The sequence below is a fragment of the Macaca fascicularis genome, chromosome 11 (genome assembly GCF_037993035.2).
Source record: "Macaca fascicularis isolate 582-1 chromosome 11, T2T-MFA8v1.1".
NCBI classification, from domain to species: domain Eukaryota; kingdom Metazoa; phylum Chordata; class Mammalia; order Primates; family Cercopithecidae; genus Macaca; species Macaca fascicularis.
Window position 1 is genome coordinate 59,312,452 of NC_088385.1, and position 20,025 is coordinate 59,332,476.

The window sequence follows — 20,025 nt, forward strand, 5'->3', positions numbered from 1 at the left end:
CTCTTTCATACTGATAACTTTCCTTGCTATGAAGTCTGTCCTGTCCAAAATTAGTACAGCTACTTCAGCTTTCTTTTAATTAGCGTTAGCATGGTATGTTCTTTCTCCATCCTTTTACTTTTAACCATGTATGTCTTTATATTTAAAATGGGTTTCTTTTAGACAGCATACAGTTGGGTTTTGTTTTTTGATCCATTCTGACAATGTCTATATTTAAATTGGTGCATTTAGACCATCACCATTTAAAGTTATTATTGATGTAGTTGGATTAATATCTACCATATTTCTTACTGTTTTCTAGTTGTTACCCTTGTTCTTTGGTCCTTTTTTGTCTCCCACTCTTTTTTCACCTTTTGTGGTTTTAACTGAGCATTTTATATGATTCCATTTTCTCTCCTTTTTAGTGTATCTTTAGTTATACTTCTTATTTTTCTTTTTTTTTAACCTCTTTCAGTGGTTGCCCTAGAGTTTGCAATATACATTTACAACAAATCTAAGTCTACTTTCAAATAACACTATACTGCTTCATGGGTATTGCAAGTTCTTTGTAATAACCAAGTACAGTTTACCCTTGAACAACATGGTTTGAACTTCATGGATCCACTTATATGTAGAATTCACAAGATGCAATATCCAAGTATCATGAAGGGGCAACTTTTCTTTTCAGGTAGAGGATTCTACAGGGCTGACTGTGGGACTTGGCTATGCCAGGATTTTGGTATATGTGCAGGATCCTGGAATCAATCCCTGGCATATACCAAGGGGTGACCGTATTGCTAATTCCTTCCTCACATCCTTTGTATCATTGCTGTCATTCATTTCACTTACCCATAAAGTACAAACATTGAAGACATTGTTGCTATTATTATTTTGAACAAATATTTATCTGTTAGATCTTATTTCTTCTCTAATGTTTTTCCCTTCTTTATGTAGATCCAAGTTTCTGACCTATATAATTTTCCTTCTCTGTGAAGAGCTTCTTTTAACATTTCTTACAAGGCAGGACTACTGGCAACAAATTCTGTTAATTTTTGTTTGTCTTGAGAAAGTCTTTATTTTTTCTTCACTTTTGAAGGATAATTTAGCAAGATATAGAATTCTGTGTTGGTGTTTTCTCACCCAACAGTAAATATTTCACTCCAGTCTTTTCTTGCTTGCAAGGTTCCTGTGAGGAAGTGAGATTTAATTATTATCCTTGTTCCACTATAGATAAGCTGTTTCCCCCCACCCATGGGGAAAATCTTCTTTCAAGATTTTATGTTGTTTATCTTTCATTTTCTACAGTTTGAACATAATATACACAGGGTGTTTTTTTATGTCTGACACTAAGTTTTGGAAATTCTCAGTCATTACTGTCTCCAATATTTATTCTGTTCCTTTCTCTATTTCTTCTTCTAGTATTCCTTTTATGTAAGTTACATCTTTTATAGTTTCCCCCACAGTTCTCGCATACTCTGTTCTTTTTTCTCAGCCTTTTTTTATTTTTGCTTTTCAGTTTCGAAAAAACAGTTCTATTGACATACCCTTAAGCTCAGATTCTAATGTCAGCTGTGTCTAGTCTACTAATGAGCCCATCAAAGGCGTTTGTCATTTCTGTTATAATGTTTTTTTATCTCTAGCAATTTTTTTTTATTATTAGAATTTCTGTCTCTCTGCTTTCATTACCCATCTGTTCTTGCATGTTGTCTACTTTGTTCATCTGTGCTCTTAGCTTGTTAATCATGGCTGTTTAAATTCCCGATCTAATAATTCCAACCTCCCTGCCATAACTGAGTGTGGTTCTGGCATTTGCTCTGTCTTTTCAAACTGTGTTTTTAAAAAATTATGATTATACTTTAAGTTCTAGGGTACATGTGCACAATGTGCAGATTTGTTATGTATGTATACATGTGCCCTGTTGGTGTGCTGCACCCATTAACTCATCATTTACATTAGGTATATCTCCTAATGCTATCCCTCCCTCCACCCCCACCTCACGACAGGCCCCGGTGTGTGATGTTCCCCTTCCTGTGTCCGAGTGTTCTCATTGTTCAATTCCCACCTATGAGTGAGAACATGCGGTGTTTGGTTTTTTGTCTTTGCGATAGTTTGCTGAGAATGATGGTTTCCAGCTTCATCCATGTCCCTACAAAGGACATGAACTCATCTTTTTTATGGCTGCATAGTATTCCATGGTGTATATGTGCCACGTTTTCTTAATCCAGTCTATCATTGATGGACATTTGGGTTGGTTCCAAGTCTTTGCTATTGTGAATAGTGCCGCAAAAAAATACGTGTTTTCTACCTTTAAGTATGCTTTGTAATTTTTTTGTTGAAAATGGGTGGAAGAAACTGGTAAATAAGGCTTTAGTAATGTAGTGATGAGGTATGAGGTGAGGGGAGGTGTTCTATGATTAGGATTAGGTCTTAGTCTTTTAGTGAGTCTGTGCCCCTTGGCTGTGAACTTCACAAGTGCTTCTGAGGTTTTTTTCACCTCTTTAAGTAGGGCCAGCATAGCTGGAGGGAGCTGGGGTTGGGTATGTCCCTTTCTCCAGTTAGACCAGGCTCTGATAAAACCTCAGCAGGGCTGGCTGTGGTTAAATAGTTTTTCCCGACCGCAGACTGCCTTAAGAACAGAATGCTGAGAAGAATGTATATTCTGTTGATTTGGGGTGGAGAGTTCTATAGATGTCTATTAGGTCTGCTTGCTGCAGAGATGAGTTCAATTCCTGGATATCCTTGTTAACTTTCTGTCTCGTTGATCTGTCTAATGTTGACAGTGGGGTGTTGAAGTCTCCCATTATTATTGTGTGTGAGTCTCAGTCTCTTTGTAAGTCCCTAAGTACTTGCTTTATGAATCTGGGTGCTCCTGTATTGGGTGCATATATATTTAGGATAGTTAGCTCTTCCTGTTGATCCTTTTACCATTATGTAATGGCCTTCTTTGTCTCTTTTGATCTTTGATGGTTTAAAGTCTGTTTTATCAGAGACTAGTATTGCAACCCCTGATTTTTTTTGTTCTCCATTTGCTTGGTAAATCTTCCTCCATCCCTTTATTTTGAGCCTATGTATGTCTCTGCGTGTGAGATGGGTCTCCTGAATACAGCAGACTGATGGGTCTTGACTCTTTATCCAGTTTGCCAGTCTGTGTCTTTTAATTGGAGCATTTAGTCCATTTACATTTAAGGTTAATATTGTTATGTGTGAACTTGATCCTGCCATTATGATATTAACTGGTTATTTTGCTCATTAGTTGATGTAGTTTATTCCTAGCCTAAATGGTCTTTACATTTTGGATGTTTTTGCAATGGCTGGTACCGGTTGTTCCTTTCCATGTTTAGTGCTTCCTTCAGGGTCTCTTGTAAGGCAGGCCTAGTGGTGACAAAATCTCTAAGCATTTGCTTATCTGTAAAGGATTTTATTTCTCCTTCACTTATGAAACTTAGTTTGGCTGGATATGAAATTCTGGGTTTAAAATTCCTTTCTTTAAGAATGTTGGATATTGGCCCCCACTCTCTTCTGGCTTGCAGAGTTTCTGCCGAGACATCTGCTGTTAGTCTGATGGGCTTCCCTTTGTGGGTAACCCGACCTTTCTCTCTGGCTGCCCTTAAGATTTTTTCCTTCATTTCAACTTTGGTGAATCTGCAATTATGTGTCTTGGAGTTGCTCTTCTCGAGGAGTATCTTTGTGGCGTTCTCTGTATTTCCTGGATTTGAATGTTGGCCTGCCCTACTAGGTTGGGGAAGTTCTCCTGGATGATATCCTGAAGAGTGTTTTCCAACTTGGTTCCATTTTCCCCCTCACTTTCAGGCACCCCAATCAGACAGATGTACCATATGACCCAGCCATCCCATTACTGGGTATATACCCAAAGGATTATAAATCATGCTGCTATAAAGACACATGCACATGTATGTTTATTGCGGCACTATTCACAATAGCAAAGACTTGGAATCAACCCAAATGTCCATCAGTGACAGACTGGATTAAGAAAATGTGGCACATATACACCATGGAATACTATGCAGCCATAAAAAAGGATGAGTTTGTGTCCTTTGTAGGCACATGGATGCAGCTGGAAACCATTATTCTTAGCAAACTATCACAAGAACAGAAAACCAAACACCGCATGTTCTCACTCATAGGTGGGAACTGAACAATGAGATCACTTGGACTCGGGAAGGGGAACATCACACACTGGGGCCTATCATGGGGAGGGGGGAGCGGGGAGGGATTGCAATGGGAGTTATACCTGATGTAAATGACGAGTTGATGGGTGCTGACAAGTTGATGGGTGCAGCACAGCAACATGGCACAAGTATACATAAGTAACAAACCTGCACGTTATGCACATGTACCCTAGAACTTAAAGTATAATAATAATAAAAAATAAATTAATTAATTAAAAAAAAAAAAAAGAAATACAGATTCCCTGTGCCTATCCCAGGCCTACTGAACCAGAAACTCTGCGGGTGGGGCTCATTAATCTGTGTTTTAACCAGCCTTCTGAAAGATTCTAAAGTATGCTCGTGTTTGAGAATCGCTGCTGTAGAAACCTGGAGGTTAATTTGTAAGAAATGTAAGAAAAATTGGGAAATGCAGATGCAAATAAAGTCAAATAAATTTCAAAAAAAAAAAAAAAAAAAAAAGCCTGTGTGATTAAAAAAAAAAAAAAAAAAAGAACAGAATGCTCTGGCTATTTCAAAATGATTCTTTTTCTACTCCCTCTACTGGAAGCATGAGATTTTTCTCACGTTTTCTCTGTGAGGACCTGGTGGAGCCCCTGGAGGTAAAACTAATGAGAAAGTATGCCCCTCTAAGACTAGGCTCCCCTGGAATTTTCAGCACTCAGACTTATTCACCTGGAGCCTCCGGCAATTTACCAATTACAGCTGAGGGTTTTCTACCCAACTACTGGTTCCTGTGGGGATTTCTCCTCATGGGTTACTACTCTAGTAAGTTAGGATTCTCTGTAATTGCCTCTCTAACTCTCCAGTTGGAAGGCAGTGAGTGGTTTGCCCTGTAACCTCAGTTCTCGGACAGATGGAGGAGAGTTGTTGCTTTTCATTTGTTCAGTTTTTTACTTTCTGTTAGAATGCAGTGATGGCTTTCAACCTCCTGACGTGCCAGACCCCAAACTAAAAGTCCCTCTGGTCTCTCTTGCTCTTTAAGTCGGAGCTGAGGTTTTCTGCCCTTTGTTTCCCCTCCTTGCCGATACCTGCTCCACGGGGCTCCCCTTGATCACCATCAAAAGACCAACAATCATTGTCACGCAGACATGCAAATGTCCTTCTCATGCTTCCATCTTATTACAGATACATGAGTCTGCCATAATTCTGGGACAAAAATGACATATGCCCCCCACTAAAAACTGAAGCTCAATCTGGGTCCACCTGCAGAGGAGGAGTCCTCTCTTCAATTCCCAGTAGTCCTGCCCATCATAACTACACTCAGGAGTTCCCATCTGACAAATAACGTGTCCTAATCTTCCCTTGCAGTGTCCCTGAATGGAGTGTGACGTACCTTCTGATGCATTCTGCATTTCTGCACTGCTTTTCTTTGCTCTCTTTGCCTTCTTTTGTTCTGTTGAATAAAGCAGATTGAGAACATGAACTTTTCTGTTAGATTGCCTTGCTGACCATGTGCTGGTTTAGAAACATTCTCATCCCACAAACATTCCTCATCTTCGAGGAACTGCCCCTCTCCACACCGACAACTCACCATGCTCCACACCCTCCTCTGTCAGTCAGAGATTCTGTAGGACACTCTGGGTGGACGATCACCAATGTTGTATAAGCCCCAAAAGCTGTTAGGACAAGTTTCCAGTGTGCCAGGCAAAGTCTGTTCTCCTTCCCCAACTGAAAAGCTCCAGGACAGCAGGCTACTGGCAAGGTACCTCACCAGCCTCGAGTGAAGGTCAGCTCTGAGAGGCCAACTAGACACCAGCTGGCTTGAGACTTGGAGAAGGCATTGCCATCCAAGTCACTTGTGAATAGGGTTGTTCAGACAAAATAGAGGATGCCCAGTTACATTTAAATTTCAGAAAAACAACAAGAAATATAGAGTAAGTATGTTCCACATGTTGCATGGAACATACTTATACTAAAAAATTATTTGTTGTTTATCTGAAATTCAATCTGAACTGCACATCCTATATTTTTGTTTGCTAAATCTGTCAACCCTGACTGTGAAGTCATCCTGCCTTTATGTGGAATCACAGACAAGGGCACAGGTTGTTGGGCTACTGCTTTGGATTTCTCCTATAAGGGGCAGACAATAGACAAGGACCAAGCTTAAGACCCTTCCTCCAAATCATCCCCATTAACTAACCCATAGGTTGCTTAAAAGTTTTGCTCAGTTTCTAAATATTTTTGAATTGTTGAGCTATATTTCATTACTGATTTCTAATTTAATATGCCATAATCATGGAACATAGTCAATATGTCTTCAATATTTTGAAGTGTATTGAGACTGTTTTATGGCTTAGCATATTACTTATCTTTGTGTATGTCTTAAGTACACTTGAGAATAACGTTGTTGTGGGTAGTGTTTTGTAGTTCTTTGTATATTCTGAATACAATTTCATATATATATATAAAAATTATGTCTATATATAATACACTATTTTTATATATTCAAAATTTTCCAGGGCTGTGGCTTACTGTTTTGCTCTCTTCATGTTGTTTTATGAACAAAGTTTATCAATTTTTTAAGGTAAGCTTTTTTTCTATCTCATTTAAGAAATGTTTGCCTATCCTCAGGGCATAAAGATATCTTCTGTTTTCTTCTGAATGAATTATTGTTTTACCTTTCACATATAGGACTATAATACAACTGAAATTGATTTTTTTCTATGGGATGAAGTAGAAATCATAATAGATTTTTCCCATATAGACAGCCAACTAACCTTGTACCATTTATCAAAAAGACTATCCTTTCTCTATTGCACTGTAATAGTACCTTTGTTGTAAATCAATTGAGTCAATATGTGGTTTGCTTCTAGATACTATATACTATCTCATAGGTCCATTTGTCAATCATTTCCCAAGTACCATACTTTCTTAATTACTACAACTTTTTAATAAGTTTCAGTATCTGGAACTATAAGTCTTTCAACTTTATTCATCATTTTTTCTAATTGAATTTAAAGTTCTGGGATACATGTGCAGGATCTGCAAGTTTGTTACATAGGTAAACATGTGCCACAGTGGTTTGCTGCATCTATCAACCCATCACCTAGGTTTTAAGCCCCGCATGCATTAGCTGTTTATCCTGATGCTCTCCCTTCCCCCAACCCCTTTGAGAGGCCCCAGCATGTGTTGTTCTCCTCCCTGTCTCCATGTGTTCTCACTGTTCAGCTCCCACTTATAAGTGGGAACATGTGGTGTTTGGTTTTCTGTTTCTGCGTTAGTTTGCTGAGAATAGTGGCTTCCAGCTCCATCCATGTCCCTGCAAAGGACATGATTTCATTTCTTTTTATGGCTGCATAGTATTCTGTGGTGTATATGTATCACAGTTTCTTTTTCCTATCTATCATTGTTGGGCGTTTGTGTTGGTTTCATGTCTTTGCTATTGTGAATAGTGCTGTAGTAAACGTGCATGTGCATGTGTCTTTATAATAGAATAATTTCTATTCCTTTGGGTATATACGCAGTAATGGGATTCCTAGGACAAATGGTATTTTTGGTTCTAGGTCTTTGAAGACTCATCACACTGTCTTCCACAATGGTTGAACTAATTTACATTCCCAACAACAGTGTAAAAACTGTTCTTCTTTTTTAAGGTTGTTTTGACTATTTTAGCTCCTTTTCATTTCCTGTCTTAATTCATTTTGTGCTGCTATAATGGAATAGCTGAGACTGGGTAGTTTAAAAAACCAAAAATTTATTTCTCACAGTTCTGGAGGCTGGGAAGTCCAGGATCAAGACACTGACAGGTTTGGTTGTCTAATGAGCGCTACATTCTCTGGAGGGGAGGAATGCTATCTCCTCACATGGCAGAAGAGCAGAAGAGCAACCTAACTGAACCCTGTGTGAAGCCTCTGAACTCTGAAAAGCCCCGTTTCTTAGTATCATCATATTGCGATATCCAAATTTTGGAGGCAATACATTCAAATCATCGCATTTCAATACAAATTTTAGAATAGACTTATCAATTTCCACAAAACATCTGCTAAAATTTGATTGAAATTGCATTAAACCCAGAGTTCAATTGGGAGAAACTGATGTATTTACATTATTAAGTTTTCCAATCCATGAAGATATTATGTACCTTTGTTTATTAGGTCTTCTTTAATATTGTCAATGGATCATTTTAGTTTTATCTTTGGTTAGGTTTATTTCTAGGTATTAGATTTTTCATGCTGCTAAAAATATCTTTCAAATTTCATTTTCTAATTGTTGTTTTCTAGCGTACAAAAACATAATTGATATTGGTATATTGATTTTCTGGTGACCCTGATAAATTCACTTATTAATTCTAGTAGTTTGTAGATTATTTTGATTTTCTATATATACAATTATGTCATATGTGAGCACCTGCAGTTTGCTTTTCTTCTGATCCTGAAGATGTTTATTACTTTGTCTTGCCTTATTGCAATGGCTAAGATCTCCAGTATAAAGTTGAACAATTGTGGTGATAATAGTTATCCTTACCCCCTTTTTGCTCAATGGAAAAGTTTCATTTACCATTAAGTATAATATTTTTTGTTTTTTGGGGTGGTCATTTGATTTCTCTCCCTTTATTCTATAGTTTTGTGTATTACATGATTTTTTTAAATATTAAACCATCTTGACTGCACTGATGTTTGATTGCTGACAACTTCTAAGCAAGTCCCTTGCCTCTCTTTCCTATTATGCTCATATCTGGGAAAAGCTGATATGAAAACCCAGGTGTTCCATCCTTTGGCACTGATAGCAACTTCCACCTTCAAACCACATGCAGACCCCACCCCTAATTACCATTAAAAAAACCTGATGCCATAAAAATCCCTGCCCACTCAAGCCACTTTTGGACCAGCTTGGAAGTCCTGTCTTGCTTTCCTCAGAAAGCTTTATTATTTGAGTTAAATATCCATTCATCCCCTCTTGGAGAGAGAGAGAGAGAGAGAGAGAGAGAGAGTGTGTGTGTGTGTGTGTGTGTGTGTGTGATGCCATTAGTCTCAATAGCTAAATGAAATTTTGGGTGGCTGTCCATCTTGCCTCTGGAAGGTGGTCATGACATGACAATCGGTACTATGAGCCTGCTAGATGTCTAGATGATGACTGCTACCACCAGAGTCTTTTCTTTCTTGCTTTGGCTTCCAGTCTAGCTCTGCTGTCTTGCTCTGGGCTGCTGTGTGCTGACTAGGGGGCCCTTTGAGTTGTGTTGCTGCCTGCTGGCAAACTTGCACTTTGAGCTGTGTTGCTTTGCACTGCATTTGCTGAGTTCTGCTGAGCCTCTGTTATAGATTTAACTGACCCAAATCAGAAGTTTCAAAAATTGGCATTTAAGGACAGGAGTATGGGATTGGGGGCTCTCTTAAGGAGGCCCTGGATCATGTTCATCAGCCCAGACCTATCTGTATGTCCCATATTGAATTGTATTTCTTGCTTCCAGCACAAACTGGGACTGATGCTAAGCTCAGGGGAGTGGCTCTTACCCCGTGACTATTGATTGTGTGTCTCCAGCAGGTGCTGGCCCTCATTCTATGGAGTTCTCAGGGAAAAGACTGATATGTGGTCCCTTCCGGTGGTCACTCATGTGGAAGAAGAACAGTTACTATGTGGCATGCTGAAGCCACGCTCCTAAAAACAGATGGCGGCCAGGTGCAGTGGCTCACGCCTGTAATCCCAGCACTTTGAGAGCCCGAGGCAGGAGGATCACCTGAGGTCAGGAGTTTGAGACCAGCCTGACCAACATGGAGAAATCCTGTCTCTACTAAATATACAAAATTAGCCGGGCATGGTGGTGCATGCCTGTAATTCCAGCTCCTCGGGAGGCTGAGACAGGAGAATCGCTTGAACCTGGGAGGTGGAGGTTGTGGTGAGTCGAGTTTGCGCCATTGCCCTCCAGCCTGGGCAATAAGAGCAAAACTCTGTAGGAAAACAAAAAAACAAAAACCAGAGGGCTTACTAACTAGTGTCCTGTAAAATGTCTTGGCTGCCGTTGCTGCCGTTGCTGCTGTTGCTCCTGTTGCCACCGCTGCCGCCGCCTATGCCTCTGTTACCAGAAAAGATCCTCATCCTCTGGGCTCTATGGAAAAACATGCATGGCACAGCCAAAGGGTTAATTCAACTATTTCCATATTTCCAGGCCTTGAACCCTGACAATACAGATTTGAGGCTCTTTGGAGGAATAAATATGTAAATATGAGCAGAGTAGAGAGAATTCCTTGCCTGCCAAATTATATTCAGAGACCACAAGAAAGAGAGAGAGAGAGAGAGAGACAGAGAAACCTGAAAACAGGGAGAAGAAACAAAAAATTAAAACAAAGGTCCATACTTTGATACAATTGGAAATCCGAAATTGCCTAAATAATTTATACATCTAAAAGATAAAAAGGCGTGCAGCTTGTCTTGGTGTCTTCACCACAAAAATTCTTTCTTTCACATCTGCTGACATACAATAATTGACAATTCTTCACGTCTTTAATCCATACTGAAGCTCAAATTATACTTATACTTGGGGATCCTATCAAATTTAAACAAGGTACCCCTGTAATCTTGGGGAAGTTACTGAACACAAAATAGAGAACAAACAGGCATGCCTCACTTTAATAGCAAAACTACTGACTTGCTTAGATTTCCCACGATCATAGAATCCTCTAAAGTATCCCACATAGCATCCTCTAAAGTAAAGGGCATGGACAGTCTGACCCAATAAGTCATAAATTAAAATTAAATCAAATCCTTGGCATTTATAAGTTGGTTTGACAAAATGGAACATCATGGGCCTCCCCAACCCCTAGTTAAAATAGTTAATATGCCCCAGTGTGAATTAAAACAGGACCTTTAAGGAGTGAAGCCCATTAAATAGGATCTATTTAGAGAAGGGTTGTTTATGTCCATTGTTTTTTCCATCAACAAGCTAATTTGGCCTATTTTTAAACTTGGAAAAAATGAATGGTGCCTCACAGTGGATTACCACAACCATAATGTCATGGTCATGCCTACTAAGGCTCCATACCCAACATTATTGGAATTATTGATGTATCCAATCAGCAGCTGGTAGATACTTCCTTCTTACGGATTTGGCTGTCGAATATTCTGTTGAGTGCCCATTGCAACAGCCTCTCAGTCACAACTCGCTTCACCACCAAAGGGGCATGATGCAGCTTTCCTAGATACTCAGGAAGTGCCTCAATGAGCCTGCCATGACATGCGATTTTTGCAGTCAAGCTCTTAAATGCATCTGACTTTCTCCAGGAGCACAGATATGATTTATATTGCTGAATCCTCCTCCAAAGAGATGCATTTGATACACTCATTCAGGACATATAGATACCAAGGAGCTCAGAAAAAAAGGGTGTGCCATTGTCCCACAGGTCATGCAAAGTCCTGCCACCTCCATTAAATTTCAGAAATTATTTGGTAAACCAAGAGCTACTCTATCCCTGACACTGTCAAAAAATAGCTATCGAGCATCTTAGTACCCACAATTTTTAGAAAAGGCCCAACATCTTTTAGGTCTTTTGAGGTCCTGAAGGCAACATATTCTTCATTTACAAACTTTACTTAAGCCCAAATACGCTGCTACTTGCAAATCATCTCACCTTGCATAGGCCTCTCTTTAACAAAAGGCTCTAAAATCTAAATTGCAGTACAATGCACACGCCCATTATTGCCCTCCAGAGACTCCTTCATTGTAGAGACTTTACAATCTCTGTACTTCTTGGAGTCTCTGGGCCACCCCCGATAGCCACTTTCCCTTAAATGTTATTCCATTCTCCCTGTGAATTGTCAAAAGAATCGCATCTGGGTAGACTGACCCTCATGGTATCTCTAGGCTGATTGTAAACCTAGAAGAAAAACAATTCTGCACACCAGCTTATATTATAAAAGCATTTTATTGAACACACTCTGGAGGTAGTTAGAACCAGAACAAAATTTGGGATTGGGGTGGGGATTCTGTTTTGACAATTTAGATTTGGGAATACTTTGGGTTCTTGTGTCAGCAGGGACCATGCTGTGGGAAACCTAAAGGCTGATTTGAAGCAGAATATAGAACTGTGGCAAGGGAGACCAGGGGCTGGGAATTGGGTTCTCCTGGGAACCAAAGAATGTGGTTCTGCAATGGGCTTGGTCTAGACTACTCTCCAGAAAAGGATAAAACATGGCTTGAGCAACTGCCTAGAAGAGGCAGTCTCCGTGGGCTGGGTTGCTGCACTTGGAAGGCAGTGACTTGCAGCAGACTCTTAGCTCTTGAAGCTCTTCCGGGAGGAGGAGGTGGTGGAGACAAATTTGACGCTGGAGCTGCTACCCCCACCACTGCCAAAGCCCACCCCCAGGCCTCGGCCACTGCTTGCACTGAAGCCAGAGCCCCCCACACTGAGCCCACCGCCTAGGCCGACACCCCCACTGCTGCTGGAGTAGTAGCTTCCGCTGCTACCTCCGCCAAGACCACCGCCAAGACCTCCACTGAGGCCGCCGCCAAGACCTCCACCGAGACCACCGCCGTAGCCACTGCCGCCGCCATATCCAGAGGAGACACTGCTTGTGACAACAGCTACAGGGAAAGGAGGGAGGACTCAGTGACACCGTCTGCCAGGCTGATCCTGCATGGCCCACTTATTTGATCTGCTGGTGTTGGAGCACTCTACAGGGCCCCCTTTACAGAGTAACAAACAAGGCCCAGAAGAACTGTCATTTAGTTAAGGTCCCTAAAAAAGTGGGTGAGCATAAGAGGCAAGGTGCTAGGTACTGAGGGGAGCTAGGTACTGAGGGGAGCTAGGTACTGAGGGGAGTGAGGTACTACAGGGAGCTAGGTACTGAGGGGAGCTAGGTACTGAGGGGAGCTAGGTACTGAGGGGAGTGAGGTACTACAGGGAGCTAGGTACTGAGGGGAGGAGCTAGGTACTGGGGGGAGCTAAGTACTGGGGGGAGCTAGGCACTAGGGGGAGCTACGTACTAGGGGCAGGTCAGGGAACAGTGTCCAAGAAGCATAGGATGCATGTCTTACCCTTTAAGAGATAAGACATGAACCACATTGTTTCCTGTCCCAATCTGTCCTTTCCTTCCACCACCCATACCTTACTAAGTGTATTATTATAAATTACCATATGCTGGGAAGGGAAAGATTTGGACCTAGAAATAGCAGAATTCTGAGTTGGCACTAAATATATCCCATATTATTGTCGTTGTTAATGTCTGTTCAAAGCTACTTACAGATGTTGACTGGTCCAACTCCTTCTCCACTGAGTCTGAAAGGAGAAAAATTGAATTAAGGGTTAACAGCTCCCAAAAAGACAGCATTAGTCTATGTGGCTAACTCCCATCCTCATGATTCGAGTTCATTCCATAAGCCAGGAGTCTGTATGACCAAAAGCTGCTTAAGTTAAAGGAAGGGAGAACTCTCCCGAGGGACTTTCCAATGAAGAGGGATTGACCTAGAAACAAGTTGTTAGGAAAGAATTATAATTCACATTCTCCTACACCCACCATAGGGAAAGCACAAGAGATATGGGAAATATGATTATGTCAAAAGCAGTTTTTGCCTTGTAGGAGTTACACTCTGTGAGAGAATTTGACACGGACAAAAATTCCTCAAACAGAAAGTAGTCAATGGGCAGTGTCAGAGGTTTGGCAATCCAAAGGTAGGTGAGTTTAACTCGGCTGGAGTAAACATGAAAGGCTTCCTGAAGGAAGGGGTACTGGAGGACAAGTGGGGATGGAGGTGGGCATGATGGATATTGAGGCTGAGCAAAGAACGTGGGCAAAAGCAGAAAAGACACAAGTGTCAAGACAGGTTTGCTGAGTTGCTCAGGTGCCTGGAGGACAGGCAGCACCCAGGAACACTATATTCAGCTATATGGCTATGAGTCAGACTGAAATAGTATTGATGATGTGTCATTACCATGCACAAGTCACTGATCGCATGTGTGTGTGTTGTACACCCCACAGTGGAGCAGCTTGTGTCATGCTGTCTGCTCACCTGCACTCCTCGCCCTCCAGCAGCTTGCGGTAAGTGGCGATCTCCACGTCCAGGGCCAGCTTGGTGTTCATGAGCTCCTGGTACTCACGCAGCAGCCGGGCCATGTCCTGCTTGGCCTTCTGCAGGGCCTCCTCCAGCTCGGCCAGCTTGTTTCTGGCGTCCTTGAGCGCCAGCTCCCCACGCTGCTCGGCATCCGCAATGGCGTTCTGCAGGTTGGCGCACTACAGACAGAAAGGAGGAGAGTGGGGTTGCTTGGGCAGCTGAGCTGGGCCTGAGGTGTCTCCTTCTGAGATTCTGGGTCAGGCAAACCAAACTATCATGAATCCCAGACAGAAACCAGTACATCGTGGGTGGCAGGACATTGAAACACTGGTACTGGATCTGGCTCCGTGTGTTTAGCAAAAGTAAAACAAAATAAACAAAACAAAGTAGATGTCCCTTTTAGAGCTCAGGCCCCTTCCTTGCCCTCTTTCAATCACACCCTACCTGTTTCTTGACATTGTCAATCTCAGCTCTCAGCCTCTGGATCATCCGGTTCATCTCAGAGATCTCATGCTTGGTGTTGCGGAGGTCATCGCCATGCCGGCCAGCTGTCTGCTGCAGCTCCTCATACTGATGCAGCCAGGAAAGAGAAAACATTCTGTTTATATGAGTGGGAAGAACTTTCCCAAAGTTCACAGGCAGTGAGTTCTAAGTAGTGGCAAGTAGTCTGGGGCTGGTTCAGGCTCTTCCAAGGTCGAGCCAGTCTGGTGCCTTTGCTCTCCTGGAGACACTGGTGTGAGATTCAGAGTGAGATTCTTTCTCAGGTCCTTGGGTTTAGATGGAAATTGTCTATAGGGCCATTCCTATAAAGCATCCCAATGGGTCTCAGCAGGTTCCAGGAGCCCCATCCTTCGTGTCATCATGGCCTAGAATCCTAGACATGGGTGTGTCCCCTCACTCAGGAGACAGTCATCAAAGCACCCACCTTGGTCTGGTACCAAGACTCAGCTTCGGTCCGGCTGCGGTTGGCGATCTCCTCATACTGGGCCTTGACCTCGGCGATGATGCTGTCCAGGTCCAGGTTGCGGTTGTTGTCCATGGAGAGGACCACGGAGGTGTCAGAGACGTGCGTCTGCATCTGGGACAGCTCCTGCAGGGAGTTTTGGAGTCAGTCATCTGGTTCTGTGTTATGTTATTTAAGGTCAGTTCCATTCAAATCTTCCACTCATTGTGATTTGACAACTTGAGGAAAAAAACCCACCCATGTGAAAAATTTAGATAAGTTTCTTACCGCATCAAAGAACATCTTCATGAAGTTAATCTCATCCATCAGTGCATCGACCCTGGCCTCTAGCTCCACCTTGTTCATGTAGGCAGCATCTACATCCTGGGGAAACAGGGATGGTTGGCACCGCACACACCCTACTTAAGTGAGCTCCACGCTTAGCGAGCATAGCTGCAGGCTGCCAGTTCTCTCCCACCCACACGCACCTTCTTCAGCATCACAAACTCATTCTCGGCAGTGGTGCGCTTGTTGATTTCATCCTCATACCTGGTGGTGAAAGGGATAGGAAGTGTTTGTCAGAGAATGAGCAACAGGTAAGGGGTCTTTATTTCGCAGTCAACTGTAAGCCTACTTTGCAGTGGGAAGGGGCTTCTCCTCATAGGCGGAGAGGGAGGGGACACTGGTAGCATGGGCCTCTGGCCAAGGTCCTTCCCCATTTAAATACTGCTTTCTCTGTAACCGCCTACCATATAATTCTATTATTGCTATAATTCGGTTGTTTCAAGCAGATTCCTGCAGAAAAGCTGTGCTGTTTCTCCCCAGCTGCGTTACCTAGTCAATTTCTCTAGTGTTCTTTTTTGAGCTTTCAGAGGCTTAAAAAAACAAATAAACAAAACTAAATCTAGCAGCCTAGTTGCTGGTTCATAAGACTAAAGAAATTATTTGAGCCACCAAGCTGGGTTGTGTCACCAGCTCCTGCTTTGAGACAAATCTATCCAAAGGCCCATGTACCGGAGAGGAAAGCCCCAGAGAGCAAGCCTTACATCAGGGCAGAAAATTCTCCAGGTAGTGCCAAGGGCACAGAGCATGTTGCTCTGGCTGTTGGCTAAGTTCCTTGCAGAGGGCCTGAGCCTGGGACTGGAACTTTCTAAACATGAGCCTGGCTTGTGTTTTTGTTTGTTTCTTTTAGTACTGGAGGTGTCCATGGAAGGTATATCCTCCCAGTGCCCAAGGAAGGCATGGTAGTAGACTAGTAATGAAGCCCATCTGGTGCCAAAAAGACACAGCCCTCCCCTGTGTCCACCCCCCACCCCAACTCACTTGTTCTTGAAGTCCTCCACCAGGTCCTGCATGTTTCTCAGCTCTGAGTCCAGGCGGCCCCGTTCCCCAACGATACTGTCCAGCTGCCTCCTGAGGTTGTTGATGTACTGCTCAAACAACGGCTCCAGGTTCTGCCTCACGGTCTTGGTGCCCTGCTCCTGCAGCAGGGTCCACTTGGTGTCCAGAACCTTGTTCTGCTGCTCCAGGAACCGCACCTGGAGGGGAGCAGAGTTAGAAGATAGAGAAACTTGGATTTCATGTTCTGTGATCAATTCACTAAGATGCCTCCCACCTCTTTCTGTCCCTCTGAAGCTTTCCTGTGCACCGTGCCTGGCCCTGGGCCCCAGGAGGGGAGGAGCAGACTGAGACACCCAAAGTCACTTTTCCAAAGGGAGATAGGACACCTATCCAGGGCACAGAAAGCACTAGGAGTGCTGCTTGGAGTGGGTCCCGGCTCAGTGGTGGCTGCAAAGGCACTCAGGCTGCTGCCCATGCACTTGTCTAACTTCCTGTCCAGTCAGCCCCGTTCTATGTGGCATGGAATTCATCTCTCTGTCCAACAGTTGTCAAGAGGCCCTTGTGAGCTAACCTCTGAATGGGAAGAAATAACTCTCCCTTCCCAGCTGCCAGTCTAATTCAGAATGCGTCCACAAATCCAGAGCACAGAAACAAATGGAAACACAGAACTGTACAACTATAAAGGTATTTACACAAAGCCAAGACATCTTCCCTCTTCCTCTCCCTTTGGCATTTACTTCAGACCCACAGTGATTTTTTACAAAAGATCGTAGCTCACCTTGTCGATGAAGGAGGCGAACTTGTTGTTGAGGGTCTTGATCTGCTCACGCTCCTCGGTCCTCACCCTCTGGATGCTGGGGTCGATTTGCAGGTTGAGGGGAGTCAGGAGACTCTGGTTGACGGTGACCTCTTGGATGCCTCCAGGGGGGCAGACAGGAAAGCCAGGGCCACCGAAGCCACCTCCAAAGCCAGCTCCGGCACCGAGCCCAAAGCCACCACCAGCTCCACCGCCGAAACCAAATCCACTACCGGCACCACCTCCAAAGCCATAGCCGCCTCCAGCACCAGCACCAAATCGGTTCCTGAAGCTGCCACCACTAGTGCTGATGGATATCCTTTTGGAGCCCCCCAGATTGTAGAGGCTCCGGCTGCCATAGCCACCCACTCCACAAGCACCCCCAAGGCTGACCCTGCCAAAGCCACCACCGCCACCCCCGGACCGGGACACAGAGGTGAAGCTGGTGCGGGAGACAGACGGGGTGATGGCAGAGGCGGTGCTGAAGCTACGACTGCCCCCACTCCGGAAGGACACACTTGACTGGCGAGACATGATGGCTTGTTCCTGGTGGAGCAAAAGAACCGGGCACTAGTGGGTTGGGAGGTGCTGGAGAGAACAGAGCTCAGCAGGACGCAGAAGGTGGCTCTGTTACCCAGGAACGGCAATGCCCCCTTTTTATCCCCTCCAGAACTGGGCTGGGCGAGAGAGCTGTCGAGCTGTGAATGATTAAGTGGGCTGGGCATGCCTGGGGGGCAGCTGTGAGCTCACCCGTCACACCTGCAGAGTGGTGTGGGGTGCAAACGCTTTCTTCCTGGCAGGCTCTGCTCAGTTAGAAATAACCTTGCCTTGCAGCACTGATCTCTTGGCAGCAAGTTGGTGATGCTGCCAGCAAGTATATTTTCACCATAGAGGCTGGGGGCTGAGAGCACCTCAAGAAGGATGCCAGGAAGTGAGGAGGCATTGGCATGGCCTGTGTCCTGAGGATTTTTACAGGACTAGAGGTATTGACAACCATCCCAGTACGGTACATACTGAGCATCTGCACTTCCAGTTTGGGGAAGCTGTCTATCAGTGGGGGGCAAACGATTCCCCCCAGTGATCTGCTCTTACACTTTTCCAAGCAGCAGGTTGCTGCAGGGTTTTCCCCTCTGGGAAAGGCAATCTGTAGCCTTATATCTTGGTTATGTGCTGGAGGGAAAATAGAGTTTCATCCTTTTCTGCACAATTTCTTTCTTAGGGAAGGCACAGCTATCCCAGAGCCCACTGGGCAGATCTGCCTGCAAGATTCAGGTCAGAGAATGTGGGAAGCCCTCAGCGCCCCCTATAAACCACTTTGACCTTTTTAGTGCCAGGTTTATCCTTCCATAGCTCCTCCTAACTCAGCATTTGTTCTGCCCTTTGACCTTTTCCTTGCTCTTTGGCCTGGGCAGGACTCTGTGGGGGGCTTAGGAAACCCAGGGATCCCATGGAATCCCTTAAAAAAAAACCCTGAGACTCATGGGCTATAGCGTCTCTTCTCGGGGGTAGCTACTCTGCCGGCTCCCCAGCCCCCGAGGTGTGTTCCAGCAAGCTCTATTCTACTAGGGAAGAAATGAGTCATCGTATGTGTTGATACAGGCTGAAGGCCGCCACAAACACATACCTGCAGGAGCTTCTAATCTCATCAGGAACATGTTGAGAGTCTGACGGCCTGTTATAACGGCGAACCACCCTGTTCCAAGCAGCGGGACTTGCTCTGCTTTCTCTATGCTGCAGCCCAAAGTCTCCTTCAGGGCCAAGGCAATGGAAAACGGGATTCTAAGTCTATGGATTGTCCTGCCAGAAAGGCTAGCCAGAGCAGGCCTGTGGGCCCAGGCAGCTGGCATGACAATCTGCCAGTTGCTTTAGGGAGGGCCCTGTGAGATCCCCTCTGCAAAACTTGTCTGGGGGGTTGTGGCACCAGGTGGAGGTAAGGGGATTTCTGATGAGGTTTTAACACACGTCTGTTCTAAACCACACCCACTCTTTTTGGCAGCAGATCTGAGTGGGGTCACCTCTCTGCTGTCCCCCAGATAGAAGCAGGGCTCTCAGGCAGGACAGTGCTTGGGCCTTTCAGAGCTGCGGGGGGTGGGGGGGCCCTGTGGCCCGAGGCTGGAGGTAGGAATGCAATGGGGATGGGTTCAAAGCCTCAGGGAGGAGGGGCTATATTCTCAAGAGTAGAAGAACAGGACCCGACCCAGGCTCAGGAATCTCTCACCAAGGACTGCGGTTGGCCACAAGGAAGCCAAGGCTGTGGGAAAATGATTCCCTGGTGCTGAGGATCAGCTGAAACAGTGACTTCTCACCAGAGAGCTGCGATGAGCAAGCAGCTGACAGGTCAATCCCAGCAGACAGACCAATGGCTGGAGCCGGTCTTACAGGTCTTGAGCAAAGTGGTTTGGGTGGCCTCCCTGGCTAGAGTGTTTCTGAGACCCTCAGAGATGAATTGTGCTGAGTTCACCATTTTCACATTTTGTTGCTTTTTGGAGAACAGATGTGAGTGTCCTGGAGGCCTGAGACATACGAGGGGACCCTTGGCTCCTGATAGAACAGAACAGGTCCAAGCTTGAAGCAAGTGTCTGAGGTCTTATAGTGGGATGCTCCCTCTCCACTCGAAGATCACTATCGGGGTATGTCCCCACCACCACATACGCTCACAGGTCCCAGGTACAGGCCTCACTGCCCTCGGGGAAGCCCCACCCCTCCTGAGACACTGGGACATTCTCTTCTCCCCATTCATTCTCCTCCCAGCTGTGTTGTGAAGAAAGAGGACTTGGCAGAGCAGGAATGCGTT

General features: G+C 44.4%; 1 protein-coding gene across 1 annotated transcript; it reads right to left on the reverse strand.

Moving 5' to 3' along the window:
- Positions 1-12,009: 12,009 nt before the first annotated feature.
- KRT5 (keratin 5) lies at positions 12,010-17,863 on the reverse strand. The gene is made up of 9 exons (XM_005570943.5): positions 17,214-17,863; positions 16,418-16,632; positions 15,583-15,643; positions 15,383-15,478; positions 15,077-15,241; positions 14,596-14,721; positions 14,110-14,330; positions 13,344-13,378; positions 12,010-12,684 (listed from the first exon to the last, which is right to left on the reverse strand). Exons 1-9 carry the CDS (start codon positions 17,763-17,765, stop codon positions 12,374-12,376), a joined length of 1,782 nt encoding a protein of 593 aa, XP_005571000.3. The 5' UTR covers positions 17,766-17,863; the 3' UTR covers positions 12,010-12,373.
- Positions 17,864-20,025: the final 2,162 nt, after the last annotated feature.

Bases quoted from the DNA above. Each gene is read 5' to 3' on its own strand.
- KRT5 (XM_005570943.5), bottom strand. From the start codon at position 17,765: ATGTCTCGCCAGTCAAGTGTGTCCTTCCGGAGTGGGGGCAGTCGTAGC. The intron at 15,644-16,417 runs GTGAGTTGGGGT...TTTCACCACCAG, and splicing joins GTGGAGGACTTCAAGAACAA to GTATGAGGATGAAATCAACA. The intron at 14,331-14,595 runs GTAGGGTGTGAT...TTCTGTCTGTAG, and splicing joins TTGACAATGTCAAGAAACAG to TGCGCCAACCTGCAGAACGC.